The following is a 26,667-nucleotide window of genomic DNA, read 5'->3' on the forward strand; positions in this document are numbered from 1 at the left end:
CTTCACCACACAACAATTCATCACATACAAACAACACAACAACTCAAGATTGTAACAAGTCACTACATACAACACAACAAATCCAAATAACTTAAGTCGAAGCAAGTTTCTGGCACAACGATGTGCTGCAATTGTGAAAATTCCACATTTTTCTTGGCATCAAATTTCAAGTCTTGATACCATATTTTAAGATAGTAATTTTTTCATGCAAATTTCGAGGAGATTTGTGCATCGAATTCAAGAATAAGCTAAAGCAACATTTGAAGAGAAGAATCGAATAATAATATTTACCTCAAAGATTGTAACATCTTTTATTTCAATTTATAAAATTTCATTTTGTCCTATATTTTTTGTCTTGCATAATCCAAATTTTGTGTGGACAACATTCTATTCATATATATATATATATATATAAATATATATATTGTATTAGTAGTCTACTTTTATTCAATAATTTATAATTCATTTGAATACTTACTCGTAGAATGAAATGAATCAATACGTTGTTGACTGGCAAGTGAGTAAGAAACCGATCCTGAAAATGGGTTAACCGTGAAAAGGCTTTGTTGTCATTGTGGTGGCATATATGCCTTCAAAAGTTTCAGCATCATAATAATGTGGCAAAGGGCTTTAATGGGGGGGGGGGGGGGGTACAAAGCCAAAATGGAAACGCATCCGCCGTTCACCACTTTACACCACAACCACAATGCCAATGCAGGTCCGGATTAGGCGAGTCGGACAATAAATAATCAATTCATGTCACGGAATAGGTTCCTTTTTGTACTTTATTTGCGTCAATACACATCTGTTCTTTTTTATGTATTATAGATGAAGCGTGGAACACATTCGAATTCAATGATTGTTTGTAGACTCGTAGAGGAATGGCATCACAGTCAAGAACTCAGAAGGTGCCCAAGAAGGGGAAAAAAAATAAAGTTAAAGAGTAGAATTATAATTTTATAACATTTTATTTTGTTCAACATTTTATGCACTTAATTTTATTCTTTCATTTGAAAGCAAAACTGAACCAATTATTACACATTATCTTCTTTCTCCTTATAAATGAAAACAATAGTTAACATTACATGTAAATTTTAGATTATAAGTACAACTTATTAATTGATAGAGAAAACTAGTATATAACTCCACATCAAGTGCCAAGTGCTGCATACTATAAAAATTAGTGCAAAATAATAGAATCGCTCTTATAAAGCAGTACAATATTTGTGGAATTTGATGCCCTCACTCAACAAGTCCTTTTATTCTACTATTTCTTTAGGGCATGGAGATCTGCATAATACGTATTCATCCATTCTTTTATTATCTTAACCTCTACATTTCGTTGCTCCACCAACCACTCTGGATCAGTTTTCGTAGAATAAAGTATGTCTAGACAATGAGACCCTGCAAAAAAGGAGAATAAACATTTTCACATAGTGGAGATGGGGCATCTCAATCAAATAAAAGAGAAAAAAAATCACTGAGAAATAAAATAAATAATAAAGGGTAGAAAGAGAGAGAAAGATTATTTTTTGGTGACTAAATTCAAGAATCCATAATTCAGCAAAATCTGAAATTGCATACTCTCGACTGTTGTTACGGCGCGCATACTTTTTGATATGTCTTCTAAAACCCTATATATGATTCAAAAGAAAGGGGGTGAAAAGCAATTAAACAAAACATATAACTCTAACATAAATTAGTATATTTCCAAATTAAATAAAAGAATCTGGCTATTTCAGTTACCCTCCACTACTGTATGGATCTTTTAGACCATTTGAAAAAATTATGTTGCTCCCAAATCGGTGCAGCACTAACTTTATATCCTGCAATAAAATAAAATAAACTTTATATCCTGCAATAATTTGGTGTTAAATAAATTGCAATGTCTATAATTATTTATTACATATATGTATATATATAAGAACAATTGGGGTACTTCAAATTTTTGTTGATAAGATAATGAAATGGTAAAAAGAAACTTACATGGCCTCCATAGTAAGTAGTAACCCAATGAGGACGAGGAGAGACACCATATAAGCCTTTGCAGTATTTGATGAATCGATTTAGATTGAAAGGTGCAGCTGGAAACATTGTGTCATCTTCCCCTCTCCCGATAGGGATCACCAGATCGCTACAAGTCTAATGGAAACAAGACCAAACTAACACTCAAACGAAGAATATATAATTACAATATGCAGTATTTTAACTATAAGTCACAGTTAGAATTATCATACTTTTTTCTTGATTAATTTTCAATTCTTTGACCTCATTAATACGGAAATAATTTGTTCGAATTAAAGGGAGAAATTAGATCTTAAATAATGACTTACTTGCCATGGCCACCCCGTGTTGGTTTCATCGGGATAATTGTATTCATTTGTATCATAGCAAGAGACATTCCCTTTAGAAGAGACGACGAGCTCACCGAATCACACGTAGAGATATTGATAATACAGTAAAAGGGGATAAAGGAACCGTGCGTTGATTGTCCTCTAAAGGTAAGTTTTCTTCTTCCTTATGTAAAAAGCCGGCAAAAATCCGGCCAAGAACATCAGTTCCTCTTGGAGCTCCATCAATGCCACGGCACAACATTCTCACTGAATCAATTGGTGGCTGATTATATTGAGCAGCATATGAATATATTGAGTCCAGGTAATCCTTTAGCTCAAAGGAATTATTCAAATGCCTGAACCAAAAAATCAATTAATTATTGCTTTACTAAGGATAAAGTTAGAGGATATATAAATATATATTTACATATTTAGATCAATACAAAGTATGATATTTTACGAGCAGGTCTTGAATTTTTGACTAAGGAGGGAGAGGCCATTGGGTTTGGACTCGATTCTGTCAATTTCAGACCATGACTTTCGTATAGTTTGATAACAAGTGTGACTGGCCTCCTGCAAAAAATAGGAACCCAATATAATATACTACAATTTCCCATGAACTTTAAAGAAAATATTAGATAATAAAAATATATGAAAAGCATGAATAATTAATAATTAATACGTACTTTGAAGTCCTTGGTGACAATTGAATAATATCCATTTTGTGGAGTAATATTGTCGAAATAAAGAATAGGGGCTGACGAGGCTAGAGCACCTAAAGCAATGTGTGGATACTTAAGCCGAAGCCAAGAAGCTAGCACTGAGGGGAAAAATGATTCTCAGGAATATGAATTGCTTAAGCACAAACATTATGTATATACACATGTATATAAGCTGCATATGTGAGAAATAAGTGGATAATTAACTCAATTGAAAAGACATATTGAATTTCTTAACTTACTTCCTCCATATGATCCTCAAATGACAGTACTGGGAGATTTCTGAGCGGAAAACTTTTCCTTCACATGTAACAGAACCTCCGCATAATCTGCTATGGCTTGAGCTGAGTTGAAATATCCACGTAAGGTTTTGTTTCTTATGGCTTCTTCCATTGATCCAAACGGGACTGATTTTCCGTAAAATCGATGCTAATGAAGCAACAAAAAGAAAAAAACATAGTAAGAACTGTCACAGCCCAAATTTTTACTTTTAAAAGGAAAAACTTTCTCTGGTGTGAATGTGTGATAGGAAATAAAGAATATGAAGGTCATATCATAAATTACCTCTATGAAAACCGCAAGAGCTCCGAACAAAGGGGCAGTATCGCTGATAAAACCAATTACTCCTAAGTCTTCGTCGAGAGGTCTTCTGCCCCAAGATATGCAAAAATCGGAGAGCTTGAATTTGCACCACCCCAGTTTCTAAAATCGACCATGTATCTTTGTTGGAAAGTGGCATAACTCTGGGGTCCATAATTGAAGTGATCAAGGGTCTGAGTGTAAAAATATGTCTTAAAATCCTCAGAAGTTGCAGATGCAGATGAGATTTTATTAGGGTCCCTAGAGATTAATGATTGTTTATAATGTGGACTCAGCCTTGGGATTTTGTGTGGAGATAATGAAACAGATTCCAAAAACAATGGGAGAAGAAGGAGAGGGTAGAGTTCGAACGAAAGTACAAATAACCTAATACGCAGCAGCATCATGCAAGTGCAAGTGTAAATTTTGGTGGGGTGGTTTCTTCCTCTTCCTTTTCTTTTTTGGTTCAATGGACATCACTGAAGCAGCTTGTATATATAGGCAGGCATAAAGTAGATACTATGTGGAAGATTACTAGATGGTTAGTGGAGAATAATAGCATTATCTAGACTAAAATCTAAGTTGAAAAGAACTAGCTGAGCCTGAATGGATTGGTTTAGTGTGTGTGTCATGGATGTGAAATACCATAAATTCTCTATGTATTTATATACATTTCATAATTGATGGAATGCAGAATATTCTCATGACTAAGGCAATGATGCAGCGCATGGACTAACCTTAGTTGTGTTTTTTAAAATTATAAATGTGAAGATACCCAAAACTATTAGTTGTCAACTATCATCTAAAAGTTTGCATTTGTTATAAAATTAACAGTAAAACTTGGACAGAAGAATAGAACTCATGCTATTTGCTACCGAGAACTTCAATTGGAATATAGGCATCTTATCGTTGACACCATTTCTTGAATGAAAATTTTTTTTATGTAAACTTCATGGGAGATGCTTTGATATAATAAGTTTTATGCTTAGTTAAAATATACCTGCACAATCGGCTGATAAAATATACATGCAGGAAAAGAATTTAAAAAATCACAAATAATCAAACTTCCCCAAACTTTTAACTCTAAATCATGTGGACAGGAAAAAGCAATATACTCACTTAGATATTAACGTTACCCACTTCTCTTTTTCTTATCTAGATTACCCAACCTGGATGAGGCAAGTAAATTTATATATTAATTCTTTCATCTATTTTTTCTCGTGCTGTGCTTTAATTCCTAACGTTAATAATTAATAAATAATAAATTTGGATAAATGTTGATTATGACCAGCCAACTACTGATCATGTTTTTGCTTCTGCATCATAAGGACCCGTTTCTGAATGAAAGCAGCCGTTCATTATTTCCATATATAATAGCCAAAAAATTTTTGAGTCGTTTAAAAAATAGAAACAGCTATTAATTACCATTAGTATTGATATTTGATAGACATTCATTTTCATTATCAAGAAATCATGGTTCCAACTTTATTTATATACTTGGTTTCTGTAAATAATTCAATAGAGCATGCATGAAGTCCTCTAGGACCCTATAATTTGACTCGAAAAATAAAACAATTAGATACCCAAATTGTATGAAGTGCACTCATAGGCAGTACCAACTAAAGGAAAGTGTCTCTACAAGCCCTCTATTATTGTTTTTGCTTCAAAGTCTTTTATTCTCATAATGGATGCTTCTCATTTAGTAGTATGATTTTTCCACTTGACCTACTGAATTATTTCCATGCACCTAGTGATTTATCCACTCTGGGAGCATATAGCCAAGATTCAAATGACCATCTGACTATGCAAGGTTTTACCTATTGCTAATTTTAAGGACGTCCCATTGGGAAGAAGTACTGATGGAAATATGGACTCTACACATTCTTCATATCAGGATCAGCAGCTGTAGAAGAGGGGAAGCTTTGCAATTTTGGAGGCATGTACCGATTGTGACTGGGATCGCATAGATGTTTTAATATTCTTCCGGCTATTGCCTGATCTTACCTTGTTCGGTGCAAAAACCTTGAAACTTTTTGACTAATATAAGCACACTCTAGGAAATATACAATGTATGGCACTTTGTATAGAAAGAAAATGGAAAAAATATCAGCAATTCATCATCTTATGAAGTCACAAACTTTTCTATACCAAATCACTAATTGATGGATAACAAGAGGCGATAGGATTTAAATAACTTATAGTAATACTCCTATGTGAACAATTGACTTGCACCAGCTTCAGGTAATACATGTTCGAAAGCAGCAAGAGTTGCACCAGCTTCTAGGTTGTGTTCAGAAGGTCCTTCTCACATGGCGCGTCTACGTAAAGCTAATACAATATGCAGTACAAACTTGCAATAGAAAATTCAAATGGCTTCCATTAGCCAGATGCCGAAATTTTCACAATAAAATTCAAAATAAACCTTTATTATCATAACCTCAACGAAATTAAAATGCCAAATAGAAAAGGACACTTAGGAACCAATCAATGCTGTTCGTGATCATCGCAAAAACCTCCCAACTTCAGGGCAATGTGCACTAAACATGCAATAAAATTCACAACTCAACACAAATAATTAAAGAGTACGAGATCTGAGAGGATAAAGGAAAAGAACGAGAAACACACTTGACTGCCGGGAAAATCCAGAATGTGGACGGAGCCGCCACGAGTAAAGAGCAGTCATGCGTTCGGTAACGGCAACACAAAAAGCGAAGTCATCTTGAAGGACCGTCGGCGCGCTGACCGCCCGTTTGCTAGTACTTCGGCCTTGGCTGATCCTCCTCCTCCGATTTTTCTTCTCTTCCGTTGTCGCCTTCCATCCGTTCTCCGTTGGCTTCGACGTCGTTTGCGGCTGCAACTTTAATTTTACGAACCGAAGTGGCCTATTTTCATCCTCGTAAGGCAGCAAGCAACCTTAAGTTTAATTTAAGAGACCGTTGCAACCTGCAACCTTAATCAAATGTGTATGAAATAACTAATGGATTTTTTGTTTAAACATAACCATCAACACATAATCTATATAAAAATGGGCTTAATCCAATTTATCTTCTTATGATATTGTAAATAATTAAATTAATTTATTATTAAAAAAACAGCAATTAACCCCTGTATTTTTAAAATAAAATAATTTATTACTTTATTTTAAAAAAATATAATAAGGTAAATTGCTACATATTAAACAAAACAGGAAGATAAATTGCTAATATTTCTTTCGTACAATATAATTTACTCATTTACAATATCATAAATGGATAAATTGCATTTTTCCCATATAAAAATATACACCATGTTTGGTTTCATGTTTAGGCATTTATGGAGACAAGATAAAACACACTAAATATTTATTTTTGTATTTTTTACACCTTATTTGTGTGTTTTTTTATTTTTCAACTTTTTATATAATATATATATATATACACTTATTATATATAACATAAAAGAAATATGATTTAACAATAATAGTTATTTTTATCTCCAAAAAATACAACATTAAATATACAATATTTATATATAAAAATATATATAAAAGATATATGATTTGATAATGAACAGTGATTTTTGTCTCGCAAATAATAATATCAAAACCTACACTACTTATATTAAAATATTTTAAATTACCTCAAAATACAAATTCAAACATACCATTTATTTTCAACACACACTTATTTTATATCTATTTCTCTCTCTCTATCTCAAAAACACTCAAAATACAAATCAAAAGACTGTATATGTTGACGTGTTTCCGATTGAGTAGTTATTATCACTTTTTTTAAAAAATTCTTATAAGCTAAAAAAAATATACTATGTTATTTACTTATATCATTTTACACAAATAAATTAAGAATTTATTTTTAAAATAAATTTTAATATAATATAAGCTTTACAAATATATTATAAGAAATTTTAAATAAAATTAGCCACACAATCTCTAAATTTTACTGGCTATGAAAAATTAAATTTTAAATTAACATTTAACAATTGACTCTTATATTAAAAAAGGATAAATTATAACGACACTCGATGAAGTTTTATATAATTACGAATACTCTCTTATTGTTTAAAAAATTACAAGTATTTTTTTTGATACTTGATAAAATTATATAATCATTTGATGGAGGTATGAAATTGTAAATTTTACCTTTATTATATTTTGTTCTTTCTAAAAATTAAAAAGTAAAAATTTATATAAAATCGGACAGGACGAATGAAGAAATATAAAAAATTTAAAATAAATTATCCACTTAGTCCATAAAAAAAATTAGAAAAAATTTAAAAATAAATAAAAATTTAATTCTTATTCTATAAGGATATTTTATTCAGTCACCAACAACAAATGGATGAAAACCTAATAGAGGCCAATGGATTGAGTTAGTTGTTAGACGATTGTTAAAATCAGAGGGTGATTGGTAATTTTTCAAATAAAAAGAGAATATTTGTAATCATGTCAACTTTTAATAAGGCCGTTGTAATTTTTTTTTAATTTTAATAAAACTAATAGAAAATTATTTTATTTGAAAAATAGATCTTCAATCACTTAAACTAGCTGAATGTTAAAAAAAACAAAGTAATAATTATACGCGGAAATAAATTGTAATAACCATGTGATGACAATTACTTATTTACTGACAGTTATAGAAGAAATTAATCTGGAATAAATTTCAGACATAAAATTGTCACAAAATTTAGTATTAGCTAATAAAGAGCATTCCTAGTGAAAGAAGATGCCAAACCAGACCAGTTGTAGTTGTGATGTCAATAACAACAATAACAGGAAAAAAACAGGAAAATTTAGTAGGGAGACAGCACAAGTATTTTACCCCAAATTTCAGAAATTACACCGCAAAAATAACCAAATAAGTGTATTGTTATTCTTTTGTTTTGGGGTTGGCTGTGAATTCCCAGTTCCCAATCAGACTGTGGAACCTTAAGATCTGACCAAGAAAAAGTCTTGTGCGAAGCAATTAAAGCAAACCCAACCCCCAAAATCCACCACGCAAATCACACACACAACACACACTGACTGACTGCCGGTACCATTACCTTATCATATATGACTTCCGATCTGATCTGGTGATAATGAGGCGGCGTGATTTAGTATCCAGAGGCGGCGGCGGGGTGTGAATGAAATGCAGCCGGGTAATAATCCACTGACACTGCCATTTCCACTTAGTCCGTTACTGCTATTGAATGCCGCTGGAGGCGGCGTTGGTGATTTGGGAGAGGGAGGGTTCGAATTGTCGAGGTATTTGTTCCTAGGATCGCTCCTCTTCTATCGAGAAGGAGGCGGCATGGACCTGTCCAAGGTCGGTGAGAAGATTCTCAGCTCCGTTCGCTCTGCGCGCTCCCTTGGTCTCCTGCCTTCTACATCCGATCGTCCTGAGGTATTATCATTTTGTTCCTGGAAACATCTTCAACTGAACTGAGATATTGTTGTGTTAAAGGATCATGTATGTAATTGAGGTGCTAATTTATTGGAATATGGCAATGGACGTGATACTTTGTTACTATAGTCTGTGAAGTTAGTAATTTTGCGGCTATTTGCACACTGATGATCACGGAGATGTGTGTATATCGTAAGTCTGAAATTATTATATACTTATGAATGGATCGCTGTTTTTGCTTCTGTTAATAATAATATGTTTGGACTTCTGTCCCGAAAGCACTTAAGCTGTTTTGAAACTCAAATTCAGTAACTTATTGTTTGGTAGAAATTACTGAGGATGTAGGTAATATTACAACTCTTTTATGCACTTAACAAAGTTCCTACATGTTGATGGTTTGGGATTATACATACTGCAATTTTCATTTTTTATTCATGTATAACTATAATTAACATATTTATCCATTTATCTAAGTTTTGTTGCTTGCATGGTCATATCCAGTTGATCTATGGTTGAGCAAGGGATAGACTGTTGGTCACTATTTAAACGGATTTAATGGTAATTAACCGAGCTTTACAGAAGAAATATTTTGCACTTTGTTGTAATATCTATTTAATATTCTTATAAGGCCTTTAGATGTCTTATGCTAAGCCTAATGTGATTGTGTTCGGTTGATTAGATGGAAATGGAGCTAGACTGAAGTTCCATTTATATTTTTCCATAATTTGTATTTGAAGGGGTAAACTTGTATACCAAAAGAGCGTCACTGTTTTTGACAGCAACTTGGGTCAAATACCTGAAAGATCATTAAAAATGGGAGATTAAGGCCCAGTTCGTGCTACAAATGGAACATTAAGTTTCTACTTGATTAGGATTCTTGAATTTGCTAAATTACATCATAGCAAGTAAACTGATAAATTTTGAATCACTATTCTTCCCTTAAAGTGATTATCGTTCGTCATGGTATAAGTGTTTCTGCCTTATTTCTGACTTAATGTGTGCAATTAATTCTGCTTGCAGGTTCCAGCACGAGCTGCTGCGGCAGCAGCTGTAGCCCGTGTTCTTGCTGCACTACCTTCAGATCAGAGGCATAATCTCTCTTCCAGCTCTGAAGAATTAAGTTCAATATACGGGAGCAGATCTCAAGGTCCAGCTGTTGATGAACTCGAGAAAGAATTCTATGAGGAGGTTATCTATTTCTATTTAGTGGCAGAAGGGTCTTTTTTGTCTAATCTGGACATAAAAATCTTAGATAAAGGAGGTGTTTGGGTCACAGAATTATCTCCATGAGAGTTTTGATTCTGCTCGTGTCTGGAATAATTGCAATTTCATTTAGTCATGACAAGTATTGAAAGGCCTAGGAATACATTTCATGGTAGTGTTATCTTTGTCATTATCCATAGGTAGTAGGTGATCAGTCCAAAATTTGTTGTACTGAGTACAGTTTGGATGAAATCAGATCCTGGACAGCAGATTTCAGATAGGCTTATTGGTTAAGTTGAAGTTCTTGGTGACTTTTCGCAGAAGAAATGTTTCTTGTTGATACTTATATCATTGAACATCTAATTACCATATAAATACAATTACACTGAATATCATATTAAGCAGTATTAATGCATAATGCATTGTAAATCAAGTAAACCTCAGAGGGTGATAACTTTCGAAAGATGATTGTGGTATCTTCCATTATGCCACTTATTTAGTTAATGTGTCGTGATTTGGTTGTTAAGTTCTTTTCTTTCAAAACCACATCATCTCTGTTCAATGTTGGTTTGCACTTCATCAATTATGGTGCTCATTTTCACATATGTGGCAAGTCGCGTTTCTGTCGGTTTTCTTGTATTTATCTGCACTTTCTCCTTTACTTTATTCCGTCCCTATCTTCTCAATAAGCCATGCAATTAATAGAAACTGCTATGAATTTGGTTTTCTAGGATTTTGATCCTGTTAGATATATTTTACAACAAATTCCCTCTGAAGAAAAAGAGCCAGCATATTTTGAGGAAAAGGTATTATTCCTTATTGCACCCTTCTTGCCTCCATATACTTCATATGCCTATGTCCCTTTGTTTGATTAATGACATGCCACTTGGTGGGGTTGTTTTCTTCTCTTTTCTGCTCCCTTTGTGCTTCTCTTATTGATTCCATCCACTGTTGTAGTCTGCTTTCTGCATTGTATGTTGTTCAAAGGATCATCCTCTGTATTTTGTGTTTTTATCAATGTCATCTGTATATGCCTCTGGTTGTTTGGTGTTTACGTCTACGTCTGTCTATCATTCAACTATCTGTATATGGCAGTATATCTGGGTGGAGGCATGCAGCACACACATCAATGCATATATTCATCTCCTTTTGTGTACGTTTTTGGTCATATCACGTGTTCATGTATTTTGTGCTTCCTCTTTGGCTACATGCAGCTTCATTGAGGCTGCTAAATTGCAATGATTATATATAGTCTTCCTTGTTCTTTTGTTACTGGATGAAGTTCTTCGATTGATGTAATGATAGGAAATGCTCTCACAGAAATAGAGTGCGTTTTTATTGATGAAGTACATATAAGCTCTTAGAGGAATTTCTCCCCATTAAGATTAAGTTGTGTGGGTGCACTTCAGTGCCTGAATTTTTTGTTGGCTCACGGTTGCTATAATTGTGGCAATTCTCCCCTGAGAAATCCAAAAGAAGTTTGGGTGAGACTATCACATGCATATAACAAAAAGGAATGAAGTAGTATAAGTTAAAGTAACAAGAGTAAAAATGGACACTGTTTAAAGATGTTTATGGTAAATGAAGTAGTATCCGCAATTATTCTATGCTTAATTATGTTATTCTTTGTTGATAATGTTTCCATTTGGTTTGAGCATGTGCTTTTTCTGGGATTTGATACGATTCGGTTGATAGTAGAATGTTGTTACTGGGTTGATACAGTTTAAAATAATGTTCTTAGTACTTGTCACCTGCACTTTGTCACAGTGATTTCACATTTGATATAAAAAACTCAAGCACTTCACTTTAAGTGCTACATTGTGGTCCTTTTGTGAACTTGTTGCTCTGTGAAATTTCTTCTGGTGCTCTTTACCGGGTTTTGAACAATCAGACCTTTTTTTTCCTTTCGTACAATGATTCCATGTTAAACAGAATATTAAACATCTTATCAACCGGTCATTTACAGATCAATCTGCATTGCATTCTTTTATAGGCCGCTCTTCGACTAGCACAACTGGATAGAATTTCTGAGCGCTTGTCACGCCATGTGATGGAACATCATGAAGAAATGGGTCGGTTTCCTTTCTGTATACCCTTAAATTTCCTGACTGCGGGGAAGTTCTTCCAAAGTATCATATGTTTCATCTATATCTGTTTGATCTATGTATTACCGATTATGTGGTCTCCCTTGCTATACTTATTTTAATTTCTACTATTAGTGTAATTTATAATATCTACATAATATTTTCTTCAGTCTAAGTCAGAGTATGCTGTATGTTGCTTGGTTTAAAACTCTTGAACTGCCCCTCCAGTTGTGGATGGCAATTATTTATAAATGTAAGCACCGTTCCAGAATTGTTGAAACCCTGAAGGACCTTTCAGGAGTTCCTTACTCAAAGCTTTCATTCTCTGCGTGGTATTGGCTCACTAAGTAATGTGCAAACGAATTTATTTAATTGGAAATGTTGAACACCACTTGTTCCACTTAGATTGGCTTATTAATAATGTCCGAGCTCTTACTTTCCTGTGCAAGTTAAAGGCCTCCTACTATACATGCAGTTATTTACTTAAACCTAATAGATTGGTTTTCTGGAAACCAAAGCATCAATCGCAAGAGCATTAACTTCAAAGGAGATCACAGTTTCAATTTGTGCTTTGGGATTTATGCTCTCTCCTTTTTCAATTTGATACGTCTTATTTACAATTTTGTGATTATGGAGGCCACATGTTCAATTTCATTCCTTTGTAATTGTGCTGGCCGGTCCAGTTTTCCTGAGAACATTTCCGTACAGTTTGATACCCTGCCTGCATATTGTTTGCATAAAGAGATGTATGTGTCTTCAAGTTCTTAGATCTTTGTCATTGGCAGCATGTTTGCCACCGCATTACCTTTGAGAAATTGTCATTGGTTCCAGTCTTGGTCCCAGTTTATTTTCTTACATCTAAGTATTCTTAGAGATAAGATTTTCTTGCTATATATCATTTAGGATAAACTTGGGTTAATATTTTTGCTCTTATATTTCTTTCCTTGCTTTGATACACGGAGTTGATTGGCTGCATTATTTTTCTGACTTCGCATAGTGTTCCTGCCATCCTGCCATGCTTACTTATGACATGGATAAGCGAAATGCTTATTTGTAACTTCTCCTTCAAATGTTGTATTCTTTAATTTGTCAAAGTCTCTTGCGTCTTATCTCTATTTCTTGCTGGGCACAATCCGTGGTCGATTTCTTGTCACATTTTGGTTGCCGTACCGTCCTTACAATGCATAACTGTTCGCTTATTTGAAACTTCTTCAATTCCTGCATCCATGAGTTGTGGTTGGGTGCCTGTTTCAGTGGAGGGGATGAATCTGGTAAAAGAGTTAGAGAAGGACTTGAAGATTGCAAATGTTATTTGCAAGGTAAGCAGGTGACTCTTTTACCATTTAACTGTTAGTGTTAGAATAGTATAATTAGAGCCTTGTCGAAACATTTGAATAACATATGTTAACCTCGAGCTTTTGCCTGGTTGTGTGTGCTAAACTCTGAGATGTGCTTCAGGTGTGAATAAAATGTGGACATACATTTTGTATGCCAAACTTGCTCATATTATCTGAAACTATGACCGTGGGGTAGGCTATTTTCTGATAGCTTCTGCAATACACAATCTGAATACCAGATCACAAAATTCTACCTAAATGCATGCACACTGTCAAACTAACATATTGGCCCCTTCTTTTTTCTTTTACCCTTTTTTAGATTTCCACCTAGCATGCTGTAATAGCCAGATGTAGCTAATGAAACAGAGTTATCTCTATCAGAAAACATGGAAAGTATCATTCAAAATTACTGTGAAATATGCCTTATCACAGATTTTTCTTGCAAAACTAAGGTTATCATCGTACTTATTTTTATGTTCTATGCAGAATGGGCAAAGGCACCTGACATCTTCAAGGAATGAGGTGTCTAGGGATCTTGTTGTTACAGAAAGTTCAAAAAAGAAACAAGCCCTCCTGGTAATTTTTTGGCCTGAAGTTATATATGATTTGTTGGTTATGCAGCCTTCCCCCTTCCCACCCACCCAAACAAGAAAAAGATAAAAAAAAAAAAAAGAAAAACAAGGTGAGGAGCTATATCTACAGATATTCTTGGAGTGTCAAGATCATGAGTTGCAGTAGAATGCACATGTTCTGAAGAGAATGTCTCCCCTTTCTATTGTTGATTCTCATGTTTGTATGGCGACTTTATTAAGAAAAACATTCTCATAGATGCTGCTTAAGCATGAAGTTAGTATTTAGGCAAAATTGATTATTACAGTTTTTTTTATAGTGTCGATATGTGTTTTTTCATCTTATCTTTTATTTCTATCTGACCTTCCAACTATAACTGATTGCAAATTTTAACAAGTAAGACCTTTTTTCCTTCCATTTTGCCTCTGGATTCACAGAGATGATTATTGCATCATCCATTCCAAAATAGAAACAATATAACTTTTCCAACTTTGGGAAACAAATGTTTTTGGTTAAATATCTCCATTTGGTACAGTCATTGTGTTTGTATATGGGTCATGCTATAGAGAGACTTTGCCTCTAATTTTCCCATCAAAATGCAAGAGACATATGGGGCAATAATTTTATTGTTGGTTGAATCATCTAGCAACTTGTCCTTTGGATGTTTGTGACAGAGAGTGATGCTTTTATTACCTATATTATGTTATTGGAACTTGCAGGAGATGCTCCCCATCCTAACTGAGCTTCGTCATGCAGTGGACATGCAAGCGGTTCTTGATACTTGTGTTGAGGAAGGGAATTTCTCTAAGGTACTAATCCACTTTATATATAGACTCCGGAGGAAGCAGTTCTCCAGTTCTTTCTCATTTTTTAAGCTGGGTGTGCTTCCCATGCGTCTTATCATATGTAGTTGAAACATTTTGCTAAACCTGTGAATATATGTTCTCAGGCTTTCCAAGTACTATCCGAGTATTTGCAAGTTCTAGATAGTTTGTCAGAACTTTCTGCAGTGCAAGAGATGAGCCGTGGTGTTGAGGTGAATTGAGCAATTATATATATTTTTTCTGAAAATACACGCTCTGATTTCTTATCTGGTTAATTGTGCTCCCTCTATATTTTTTGTACACAGATTCCTCTTGGTTCAGTTTTGTAGTCTCTTGCAAGTTTTGACATAATTCTTCTCTTCTACTTATCTCCATGGGGTTCACTTCATTGTTCACTTGTTCGAATTTGTGAATTTCATGCAGGTTTGGTTGGGAAAAACTTTGCAAAAGTTGGATTCACTTCTATTAGAAGTATGCCAGGACTTCAAAGAGGATGCCTATCTCACTGTTAGTTCCAGATTTAATTTATATAATGATAGCTAATTGTAATTCATAATCCTACTTAATAGCACACCCACTCATTTTCTGCCTCACCCTTTCTTGACTTATTCCCTCATGCGTGTCTATTAAATTACTAATAAATGGAGTTGCTGGGGATTTAGTAGCCGGTGCTCCTGTTGTACATTGTTTTTGCCTTATTGATGCATCGTCTTGTGTAATACACCTCTTGTGATCTTAATAGCCGTGATTATACTCTCTCTTTGGATTCACTTAATTTCTGAATTTTGTGCAACATATTTGCTTTCATAACTCACTTGTGACTGATTATTCATGCATGATCCTTTTCATTATTGTTAGAACTGTGCTTGCTTCTCTCTGTTTTAATTTACCATAGGGTCTCATTTGTTATTTAGGCATAAAAACTATATCCATCAGAAATGAGTATGTTGTGTATTTCATGAAAGTTTCAGATAACCAAGGACAAGAGGACCACATAAAGCTTGTCAAAAGCTGGACAACTGGGAAATTTTTTGTTGAATCTGAAATCATGCAGATGTTTAGAGTTTCTTATAGGCATAGTCTGGCCATATATTTATTGTTAATGAGAAATAACAAAATATCTCTACATCGATTAAAGTGACATCACAAATTAGAAATTAAGGTAATAAATGTTAACAAATGATCATTGATGGAAGACGCACATCCCTTCATTCACTTTGTCTTAGTATGTAAAAGTGTAGCTATTAGCAAGAAAAAAGGTTCATGTGACAACTCTTCTCGACATTGTTGGGTTAATTAACTATTTTCTTTGTTACTAGCTTTTCAAGAAACTCCTACAAGTTATGCATCATAAAGTGTTCAGTTAAATCGACCATTCACTAATATTTAATACTCAAGACATTTGGTATCTTGAACTCATATAGGTTTTGTCTGCTTTTCAACAACCTGACTATGAATATGATTAAGTCGTCCACATTTTCATTTAAGAATGAAAATTTTACGTGTAGTGGTATTGTCAGAAATGACCGAATAAGGGCCACACCATGTATTTCATTTTGCACTGACCTAGTCAGGTTCCACTTATGAGCAAATACACATCTAGTTGATACTTTTGGTTGCAAAACTAAGCTTGATTTGCTTACTCTTGTCTGCAGGTGGTCGATGCGTATGCACTAATTGGTGATGTTTCTGCTCTAGCTGAAAAGATACAAAGCTTCTTTATGCAGGAGGTTCTCTCTGAAAGTCACTCTGCATTGAGGACTATTTTGCAAGAGGTAAGATTCCTATGCTTCTTGAAGTATCAGTTTAACAAGCACTCTCCGCGTGTTGGGTTGAACCGGAACAATGTAACAAATAGTAGACAGGCACAGAGGCAAGAAGTAAATCTGTAATATCATCTTCTAATCTCATTGTGACCTCAACCATACACTGATTACTTATAGGAAAACATTTAACAAAATATTGTTCACCAGGGATTGTGGGTTTTTTAGAGAAATTGCAGATTAGTTTGCTACTATATTTGTACCTTATCTGAGTATCTTTTCTTTCTCATCTTCTATTTCTCATAGAGTTTTTGTTTTCATCTTGTTATTAAAGAAACCTGAAGCTAGTTTCAAATTTATGATTCTTAAGAATGAGTACCAGCAGTGTAATTTTTTTGGGAGTGTGGTAGCCTATACGTGAGCCACATCAATCTTATTGATCCGAGCAGAGGCGTGTAGAAGCCATTACCAATCATTGGTCTTGTCAAGTATGCTGCTCATGCAATTATCTGAAAGAAGCTATGTAGTATAACAGAAAGAAGCATGCCACTTGTAAAATGCTGCATGTTGTATTATTTATCAGACCTTCTTCTTACTTCCCAGACTTAAATTTTCTAGATTATCCTTAGTTTTATATCATCACCACACATTATGAGCTTCATTTATGCTTGAAACTAAAAGCTTGATTTACTGCAGGATGCTGAACACCCCAATTTGCAAACTGCTAGGTATGGGCTACATTTTATCCAGTATTTATAGGCATTTGGATTCGTGTTATGCTTTGGGATCCTTATTTTCCCTTATAAGCTTTTGCTTAGATGCAGATGTTGTGATCATATGCATTTATAAGTTTGTCTTCAATGCCCCTGTCCAGGCTTACCTACAGTGATTTGTGCATTCAGATACCTGAATCCAAGTTCAGGCAGTGTTTACTAGCAACATTAGCCGTTCTCTTTAAGCTGATGTGTTCATATTATGCAATAACGAGCTTCCGACTAGAAGATAAAGTAAGTAGTAGTCATGTGCTCTCTGTTGTGTTCGTATCTTTCTTTCTTATCTTTTCCTTTTCTCTTCCTTCTTTTTTTGGATGAGAATCAATATTCTGGCGACAACTTAAATTGTAATTTATGATCTTTGGCAGATGATGTTGAACTTATTTCTGTTAAACTTAAGGTTTAATTCATTATAACCATTGCGACTATTAAATAGCCAGATATCTTTTTATTCATCTTGTGTCTATTACCCATGTAGAGCTGCTCCTCTGCTTTGGGCAAAGATATAAGCCTAAGATTTTATTAAATCTGTTCCATAAAATCTCTAGAAATGTCACCTTCAAGGATATAACATGTGATTTTTGTCAAAATGTTTTTTTTTTTTTTGAACACACACCCAATACACTCACGCACACACCCACAGGTTTGAGTACAAGACCTCCGGTAGGAAATCTTGGGCCCTCCCCCAGGGGACACTTTTTGTTAAAATGTTCTGATGCTGTTAATAGTACTGTTGGTGCTTACTGATGCTTTGCTCAGCACCTTACCTTTAATGCTAAATAGAGAAATGTCTATTGGCTTGCTTGTTATAGAAGACCATTGGTAGTGAAATCATGGTAGACTCTCACGGGCTTATCAAAGGAAGGGTCTGGGTCGCCTTGTTATAATTGTTTTTTTTTTTTTTCATTTGTCAATCAGGTATATTTACCATGTTCCTTCTCTCATTAAGGCATCCGAGTGATTCCTAGATCAATGGTTGTTTAAGTAATATGCAGATAACAAAGTCACCCTTTCTGTGGATTCATGATATCACAACTGACTTGAATTTTCTTGTGAGTAGAATCTAAATTTGTTTCTTAAGGCCCTATATTACTGTGACAGGTGTTACCCTGCCATAATTCCAGTGGGAGACAACAGGGTAACTCAGCTGGGGTCTCTGAGGATCCTGAGAGGGAAGTAACTTCTACTTCGCTGGTAGAAGATGGGTCCGTCTCTGCATCAACTGATGAGAGAAGAGATGATGGAACTGGAGCATCAAGTAGTGGATCCACTTGGTTCTCATTGCGTAAAGATGCAGCGACATTTGTTTCACATACCTTACAAAGGGGTCGTAGGAACCTCTGGCACCTTACAACAAGCCGTGTGGCAGTGTTGCTTTCTTCTTCTGCAGTTTCTTCAACAAGCATTCATCAATTTTTGAGAAATTATGAAGATCTGAGTATCTTCATTCTGGCTGGGGAAGCTTTTTGTGGGATAGAAGCTACTGAATTTCGCCAGAAACTTAAATCTATTTGTGAAGGTTATTTTGCTGCTTTCCATCGTCAGAATATTTATGTAAGTATACTCAGCTTCTGCTATGTACAAAACATGCATCCCTTAACTGCTTGATAGCGTAGTGTGCTTCTATGTTTGCTTGGATGCGTCATCCTTGATATGATATCATGAATGACTGAAATGTATGTGGTAAAAAGCATTTCACTGTGCAAATTCTCAGGTTTATATAGTAAATTGTACAAATGTCTGAAATGGTTGAAACATTATGGATCTGATAACATCGTACTGTACGAATTGACAGAAATGAAAATAGCGCATGGACAAAAAGGAGAAAACAACTAAACAAAGAAAATAAAAACGGAGGGAAAAAGAAATCCCCTGATATTTCAATGTACCTGGTCACAGCCGACCCACCTGCCTTCCCATTACCCTTGCTACTTCCACTCTATCAATGCAAATACTCAAAGCCACCTTTGACCCACAAATTGCAATGACGACACTCCTCTGATTCACTCACAAATTTGATTTTGCTCAGGAAAATTATGGGTTTTAATGAAATTAATTCCCAGTTGGTGTTCCTTTCTGCATGAAGTTTTGTGCATGCTTTGATTCATGTGCCCAAAAAGTCAACTCTTTGTCGTTAGGACCTTAAGATTGAGGTTATTTATTATTATTATTTGTTGCTTCTTTCTTAGAATCAGAGGAATAGATTTTGTCACTTGACGCTTCTTTTTTCTATGGATATTTGTGTTGGAATAAGAATTTGGAGTACTTGGACATGGCAGGCCCAGATGCCAGTGCTCTCAGGTGGCCCAAGATGGGCCTGGGTTGCATATGCTGAGTTCTTGGGGTTGGGGATGTGCTCTGAGTTGTAATTGTGGATGTGGGTTAGGTTAAATTGGGATTTGGACTTTGACTATATACATAGGGGTTAGATTAAACAGGTTTGGACTTTGACTATCTACAAATTCGGGGTATTGGAAAATGTGGATTGAGGTGGCAAAAGAGGGAGAGATATAAGGTTGGTAAAAGATGGTGAGATAGGAGGTGATGGTGCTGAAGATGGTGGTGGTTTCTTTAGAGGGGTAGCAAGCATGGTTTGGTTGGCGAGCTCTGTGGCAGTGGCGAAGAAGTGGCAGGTTTCTGTTTTTGTTTTCTAACAAGTTCTTATTATTGTAATCTATATTATAAACCTCTTCTTTTGACTCTCCTTTTTGTTTGCCTTCAGTTTTGCATTTCATTTCTGAAGCGAGTAAAGTGTCTTCTATACACGCCCCATTCTTATGCTTAAATCAGTTAGATGATGTCTGTCACTTTGGTACTGACTATGCTCATTTTTAGACAAATAATGTGCCAAATTTGACATAATATAGAAGCTCTAGCATGACAATGCTCTTTTGCTACAGTTCTAATTATTCTTTCTATATGATTTATGCTTCTTTGTAAGGGTTGAAAGTTCATCAACTTTCTGCATAATATTTATCATGAAATTGAAAAACTTACTGCCAGAATTCGTCTTTCCTCTCATATCTTTCATCCATGTTAAGACTTGGATCATTGTCTGGTTTCCAGGCCCTAAAAATGGTCATGGAGAAGGAGAATTGGCAGATAATGCCTCCAGAAACAATTCAAGTCGTTAGTTTTCCAGGGCTGGTTGGTGATGGAGCAGCTCTCATTGTTTCATCCAATAGTTCTAGGGCAAGATTACTGCATGACAATAAATCAGTTGGTCCACTTGTTAGTGGGTCAAAGAGGGGTGGATTTTCATATTGGCTGGAAAATGGAAACCCATTTCAATTGAAATTGAATGGCAGTTCTGAGGAGTATCCTGACTCCTTTCATCCCAATGGCTTGGCCACACAAGTAGCTGGAAATACTGATAAGAGAACCCAGCACACTAAATCTTCCCTAAACAGTGGTGATGTAAACCATGTTAATGGCACTACTCTTTCAGAAGATGAAAATGAAGATCTCCATGCAGATTTTATTGACGAAGATAGTCAGCTTCCTAGTCGTATTTCCAGACCAAGTCATGCAAGGCATCACTCTTCACATGGGAATAATGAAGATATGACAGCACAGACAGGATCTTCGCTTAGTCTCCTGAGGTAAGCTCTGGATAGTGGATTCTTCAATTTGGGTTCTATCAAATGCTATAATTTCCATATAAGCATTAAGTTTCATGGCTGTTTACGAGTCAGATTGCTGGACAAATATGCACGACTGATGCAGAAATTAGAGATTGTCAATGTTGAGTTTTTCAAGGTATGCTTATGTGTAACTTTTTTTTCTTGGAAAATTCTTTTTAGTTCTCCCATTTATCTCTATGTGCGTGTAGTTATGTTTGTGTGCCTCTCTTATTGGGTCTTTTAGTAATAGACTGTTCTTATTTCTGCAGGGATTTTGCCAGTTGTTTGAGATCTTTTTCCACTTGGTATTTGAATCATTCTGTGAACATAATACTCAACCTAGTGGAAAGGGCTTGAATGACTCACTTCCTCGTAAGTATTGTTTAGCATTTGATACATCATAGTTACTATTTTTCTGTTTGCTTCCAGAAAGCCAAATTGGTACAGCATGTTTGGAGTATGAGCTTCTCCTGGTATGTCTTTTTGTTTATGTTCCTCAGACAAGCTGAAGACTGCATTATCAAGAATTTCACAAGACTGTGACCAGTGGATAAAACCTCACTCTACATCAATTTCTTCTTTTTCCCCAACATCTTCGGGTGCATCATATACGCATATGGATGTCACACCTACCAGTCCGCCTAGTCACTTGAATCACACAACTTTTGGACTGAAGGTATTTATGCCAATGTAATACTGTGCCTATCCTTTAAATATAATGGTTTTCAGAAATGACGGTATAAGTTTAGGGTGTAAGTTTTTCTTTCGACTCTTTGCGAAAGATACAGAAACCAGTTGTTCTGCTCTTTGTTTCCCATGTATTTCTGATCAGCACTCTAACTTCTACAGTCAAGTTACCCAATATGTTTCCATTGGTTGTTCTGAACTAGATAGCATTCTGTGAGTATGTAAATTTCTCTAGGTGTTGATTTTTACTTGCAAAATGTCTCAGGCCATGAAGTAATTCACATCAGAAGTGGTCATACTCAATCTGGAGTCAGAAACCATTCATCTCATATTTTATGCTGCTACTTTCGTACTTGGTCCTTTCCCCTCTCCAATTGGCCTTAACAACTGTCATTGGGGTTCGATAATAGCATACTGCACAAGTATAGTGTAAACTGTTGGTTTCCAAATGATGATGTCAACACTGTATGACATCTTCATTTGATTACCAATATTTAAGCTGCTGAATTCCAAATGATGATGCCAACATTGGTGGCATCATCATTTGATAATCCAGCCGCTCATCTACTGCATGTAGGGCACAAAACTACCCACTTAGGCAGCTTGAACAAACCTGTTTTGGGGGGGTAGGGTATGGGAATTTGGAGTAACTCTATGAGCTGGAATAGGTTTCCATATGGGCAACTATTTCTACATGAGACAGGTCCGAGCAATTTTGTGCTTTGAAACCGAAAAATCTTACAACTTAAATTTTAGCCTTCCGTGTCATAACCTAAGTTATCCTTCTATGCTTATAATTACCAAATTGATTCTAGACCTTAACACGTAACGGGAAAATTTCTATCTCATTAGACTCAGGTGAACAGCGATGTTAAATTAATACTGTTAATATGTGATTTTTCTCTGCTTTTTTCTTCCACACCCTCAACCAGGCACACCTCAACATGCTTCAGATAATCATATTAATGTCGTTTATTATTATTAACTAAACGTAATCTGGTTAAAGAGTCTTCTTTTGACTGATACTTAAAAAATTTGTATTAATATATAACTATTCTGATTGATAGTTGCATTTTGCTTACTTTGCTAGTAACCTATGTTGATGTACTGCTGCAGGAAAGATGTGCTGGTGCTGATACTATAACTCTTGTTGCTCAATTATTGCATAGATCTAAAGCCCATCTTCAATCAATGCTTCTGCAGAACAATGGAGCAGTAGTTGAGGACTTCTATGTGCATTTGGTATGTTCTGTACTTGCTTTGGGATAGTAGTTGTGCTTCAGATCCATTTATTCTGGCCATTCATCAACTTAGGAAAAACTAGCAGGTTAAGTAGTCACTTATCTGAGAATTATAGCAGTGTCTATCTTTCCACATTACAATTGCCTGATCTTTTATTGATCTATAATAGCACTTTCATTCCTCAAGCTGAGTTAGAAAATTACCATTTTTCCTGAGTTTACACACTACGGAAAGGTATTCATATGTATTACTGTCATTATCACTAACTTATAGTCTTCAGAAAATAGTGTTCTGTTAATTCATCATTGTCATTAGTCTCTGCCCCAACGAAGTTGTTTGACTGGTCATTTTTTGGTAGGTGGATGCTGTTCCGGAACTTACTCAGCACATTTATAGAACAACAGCGAAACTATTACTCCACATTAATGGGTGAGACATAATGAGATATTGCCACTGCTCATTTAATCATTTCTTTCAAGCGATTGGCGGAAGTAGTCTAAGAAAATCATTTGGTTATGAGATGTGGCGCGAAACAGATTGCTCCTGTTAAAGTTCTTTCTTAGTTTATAATTTGTATATTTCCCCATCTCACATTTTTCATGTGGAGATTGTATGCTAGCTTTATCCTATGTTTCCTATTATCATTTTAACCAAAAGTAGCACCAATCCTATGAGTACCATTTAGTTTTGATAAACCTTACAAGGTCTTTGCTTGCATTGGGAGATTGTCTGTGGTCTCCTAAAAATCATCTGATGAATTTCTTCAAGTCTTCAACTGACATCTTTACCTTTTCTTTCCACCTATCAAGTCACCAACCACCACATGCCTCATTTCTTAGTAATCTCGTGTGAAGCTGTTTGCTTATCAAGCAGTGGCTACAGCTGCTCCTTGTCAAGTTTTGCTTCCTTTTGCATATCAGAAATTAGTGAACTCATTGCTTGATGAACAAGGGTGAAGGAATATCTATTCATTACTTGAGATGCCTCTGATATTTGGTTAGCCAATTATAGTGGTATTGATTGGTAGATTTGAGCAGGTACGTTGACCGCATTGCCAATGCTAAATGGGAGGTGAAAGAGCTTGGAATGGAGCATAACGGGTAAGTTGTCTCAGGAAGTCAATAGCGTCTAAGATTGGAGCACCGGTCGAGTCGCACAAAGTCAGTTGATAAGAATATGAAAATGATAAAGAATGAAGGTCAAGTACTTCTGAATAAGAAAATTATATAATGAAGGTCAAGTACTTCCTTGTCATTCTGTTATTTTGGTCAGTCCTTTTCTACTGAAAAGAACAGTCATGTCATTTTAAGTGGCCTTGTAAAGCAAGAAATAAAGAATAAATAAACATGAAGAAAGTACAAATTAAATCATCTATACTTTTCAGTATCTGGCTTTAGAAATTGGTTTTATGCTCTAGGATTTCCATAGAAAGGACATGCTGAAAGAGCATCTATTTGTAAAATCTGAAGGTCTGAGATTTATCTGATACCACGACTATAAATAGTGATGATAATGTACCAACAGTTGATAAAAAAGAAGTGGGAAATTGCCAAGAGAAGAAATAGATTTTTGGGAAAGAAATGAATAACAAAATTACTGAAGCAGCATTTTGAGCCTCATCTTCTTTTCACAAAATATTCGAAAAATAATGTCTGCAAGTATATCATGTACACTAGGAATAATTTGGTAATGATAATATGATTAACTGGGGAAAAAGAAAAATTGTAAATTGCCAAGAAAATATCATGAATGTGATCATTGTATCAGATGGGGAATTGAAAAATCTGATGAAGCTGCTGTTGTGTGCATCAATCACCGCATATTATATATCTGAAGTTTTGAAAGTTAGCAAGTTTATCATATGTAGAAGGGGCAATTTGGTGAAGATAATGTGATAAACCATTCAAAATAATGAAGTCAAAAAAGGTGAAGATAAGAACCTGAATGTGATCATATTCATTTAAAATTTTCATGGATTATAACTCCATAAGGCTTCAAATCTCTATACTTGTAATATGTGAGTGTAAGATTTTCCATATATTTTCCATAACTTGGAGAAGTTAGGCACTAATTTCTTTTGTTATTAGGTATGTTGATTTATTACTGGGAGAATTTAAGCACTACAAAACAAGGCTTGCTCATGGGGGTATACGGCAAGAGGTAATGAATGTTACTTAATATTCATGACTGCTGTCTGAAATGAAATGGAAATTCTGGCCAGAAATTGTGAGATTCTTTGCATCTGCGATACCATGTCAAATGGGCGAACAGGAGATCCCCTTCAGGATGGGAGATATGTAGGCGTTTGGGATAACTGTTCAACACATTCATCACCTTTTATCTTCTGGACCTATATGATGTATGCAAGCCATGATTTGCGTTGATAATTTGGTGTCACTGGTCCTTTCCATCAAGTTGGTATTGTTAACCATATAATCTTATCCACCATATGGACTTTGATAGTTGTGTCTCATAGTTATAATTCCAAAATCTTGATTTTCTTCTGCTTATAAATAGCAACTTGTCTCTAATCATAAGCTAGTGTTTGAAGCTACTGTTTCTTGCATTCTCATTTTGTTCTTGCCTAGCATTTAGAAGAGCAGAGTGTATCAAATTGCATTTGGCTGATGTGGCTCCTTTATCTTTCTACACTTACTGCTCCGTTTCTCCAGGTTCAAGACCTCCTCTTAGAATATGGCCTTGAAAATGTTGCTGAAACTCTCATCGAGGGCCTATCTAGGGTGAAGAAGTGTACTGATGAAGGGCGGGCGCTGATGTCCCTGGATCTTCAGGTTTCGATTACTTGGCTTAGTTGATAATCATACTTGATTCCCCTTTCTGATTTAATAAAGTTATCTTCCTGTTTTCAGGTTTTAATAAACGGCCTAAAGCATTTTGTCTCAATTGATGTAAGACCGAAATTGCAGATAGTGGAAACTTATATCAAGGTGAAAGTTATTGTATTCTCACTTCTCAAAAAATAGTGTTGTTTGCCAATATATAACTGCTGTAACTTTTGAAACAGGCCTACTATCTTCCAGAAACAGAATTCGTCCACTGGTCACGTGCCCATCCGGTACTAAAAGTCTACTTTAAGTTCATGTGCCAATATTTCAACATATCAGTTATTTGAATTTACATGAATGCCCTTGATCTGCAGGAATATAGTAAAAGTCAAATAGTCGGGCTTATCAACCTCGTTGCTTCAATGAAAGGCTGGAAAAGGAAAACGAGGTTGGAAGTGTTAGAAAAGATAGAATGATCCCATGTTGTTGACTGCCTTTGAGCCCTAAAAAGTTTTGTGATTCCTTCTCTTTTCCCTCTTTTCACCATTTCAGATGATCCCTGTAAATTGGATCCTGTCTTCCATTTTTTATAGGATCGGCTTGAGGTTGTATATCATCTCATTTGTAATATATCATCTTCCCTCAAATGGGAATGACTGTAATTTTGAAACAAACAGTATAACAAATGAGGGCATGAGTTCCTGTAATTGAGTTCCTGATTTATTTCCGCTCACCTATTTGACTATACTTCCCTTTCCAATTT

The 26,667-nt window shown here is 35.1% G+C and overlaps 1 protein-coding gene and 1 pseudogene across 2 annotated transcripts; one reads left to right on the plus strand and one right to left on the minus strand.

Annotated features, from left to right (window-relative positions):
- Positions 1 to 1,169: 1,169 nt before the first annotated feature.
- Positions 1,170 to 6,586, minus strand: LOC105170221 (uncharacterized; annotated as a pseudogene). The gene is made up of 10 exons (XR_016067191.1): positions 3,617 to 6,586; positions 3,295 to 3,481; positions 3,020 to 3,153; positions 2,794 to 2,906; positions 2,531 to 2,689; positions 2,334 to 2,421; positions 1,987 to 2,142; positions 1,747 to 1,826; positions 1,585 to 1,634; positions 1,170 to 1,404 (listed from the first exon to the last, which is right to left on the minus strand). The product of XR_016067191.1 is annotated as an uncharacterized LOC105170221 (transcript).
- Positions 6,587 to 8,446: 1,860 nt separating this feature from the next.
- On the plus strand, positions 8,447 to 26,637 carry LOC105169958 (coiled-coil protein). Its single transcript, XM_011090509.3, has 25 exons — positions 8,447 to 9,012; positions 10,033 to 10,200; positions 10,947 to 11,021; positions 12,209 to 12,287; positions 13,554 to 13,618; positions 14,123 to 14,212; positions 14,926 to 15,015; positions 15,156 to 15,242; positions 15,454 to 15,537; positions 16,686 to 16,805; positions 17,490 to 17,521; positions 17,668 to 17,800; positions 18,668 to 19,120; positions 20,633 to 21,168; positions 21,262 to 21,325; positions 21,459 to 21,561; positions 21,690 to 21,865; positions 22,993 to 23,118; positions 23,477 to 23,547; positions 24,156 to 24,218; positions 25,206 to 25,278; positions 25,791 to 25,910; positions 25,989 to 26,066; positions 26,144 to 26,194; positions 26,279 to 26,637. Exons 1-25 carry the CDS (start codon positions 8,758 to 8,760, stop codon positions 26,378 to 26,380), a joined length of 3,294 nt encoding a protein of 1,097 aa, XP_011088811.1. The 5' UTR covers positions 8,447 to 8,757; the 3' UTR covers positions 26,381 to 26,637.
- Positions 26,638 to 26,667: the final 30 nt, after the last annotated feature.

The sequence above is a fragment of the Sesamum indicum genome, linkage group LG9 (genome assembly GCF_026168435.1).
Source record: "Sesamum indicum cultivar Baizhima isolate 11 linkage group LG9, ASM2616843v1, whole genome shotgun sequence".
Taxonomy (NCBI): domain Eukaryota; kingdom Viridiplantae; phylum Streptophyta; class Magnoliopsida; order Lamiales; family Pedaliaceae; genus Sesamum; species Sesamum indicum.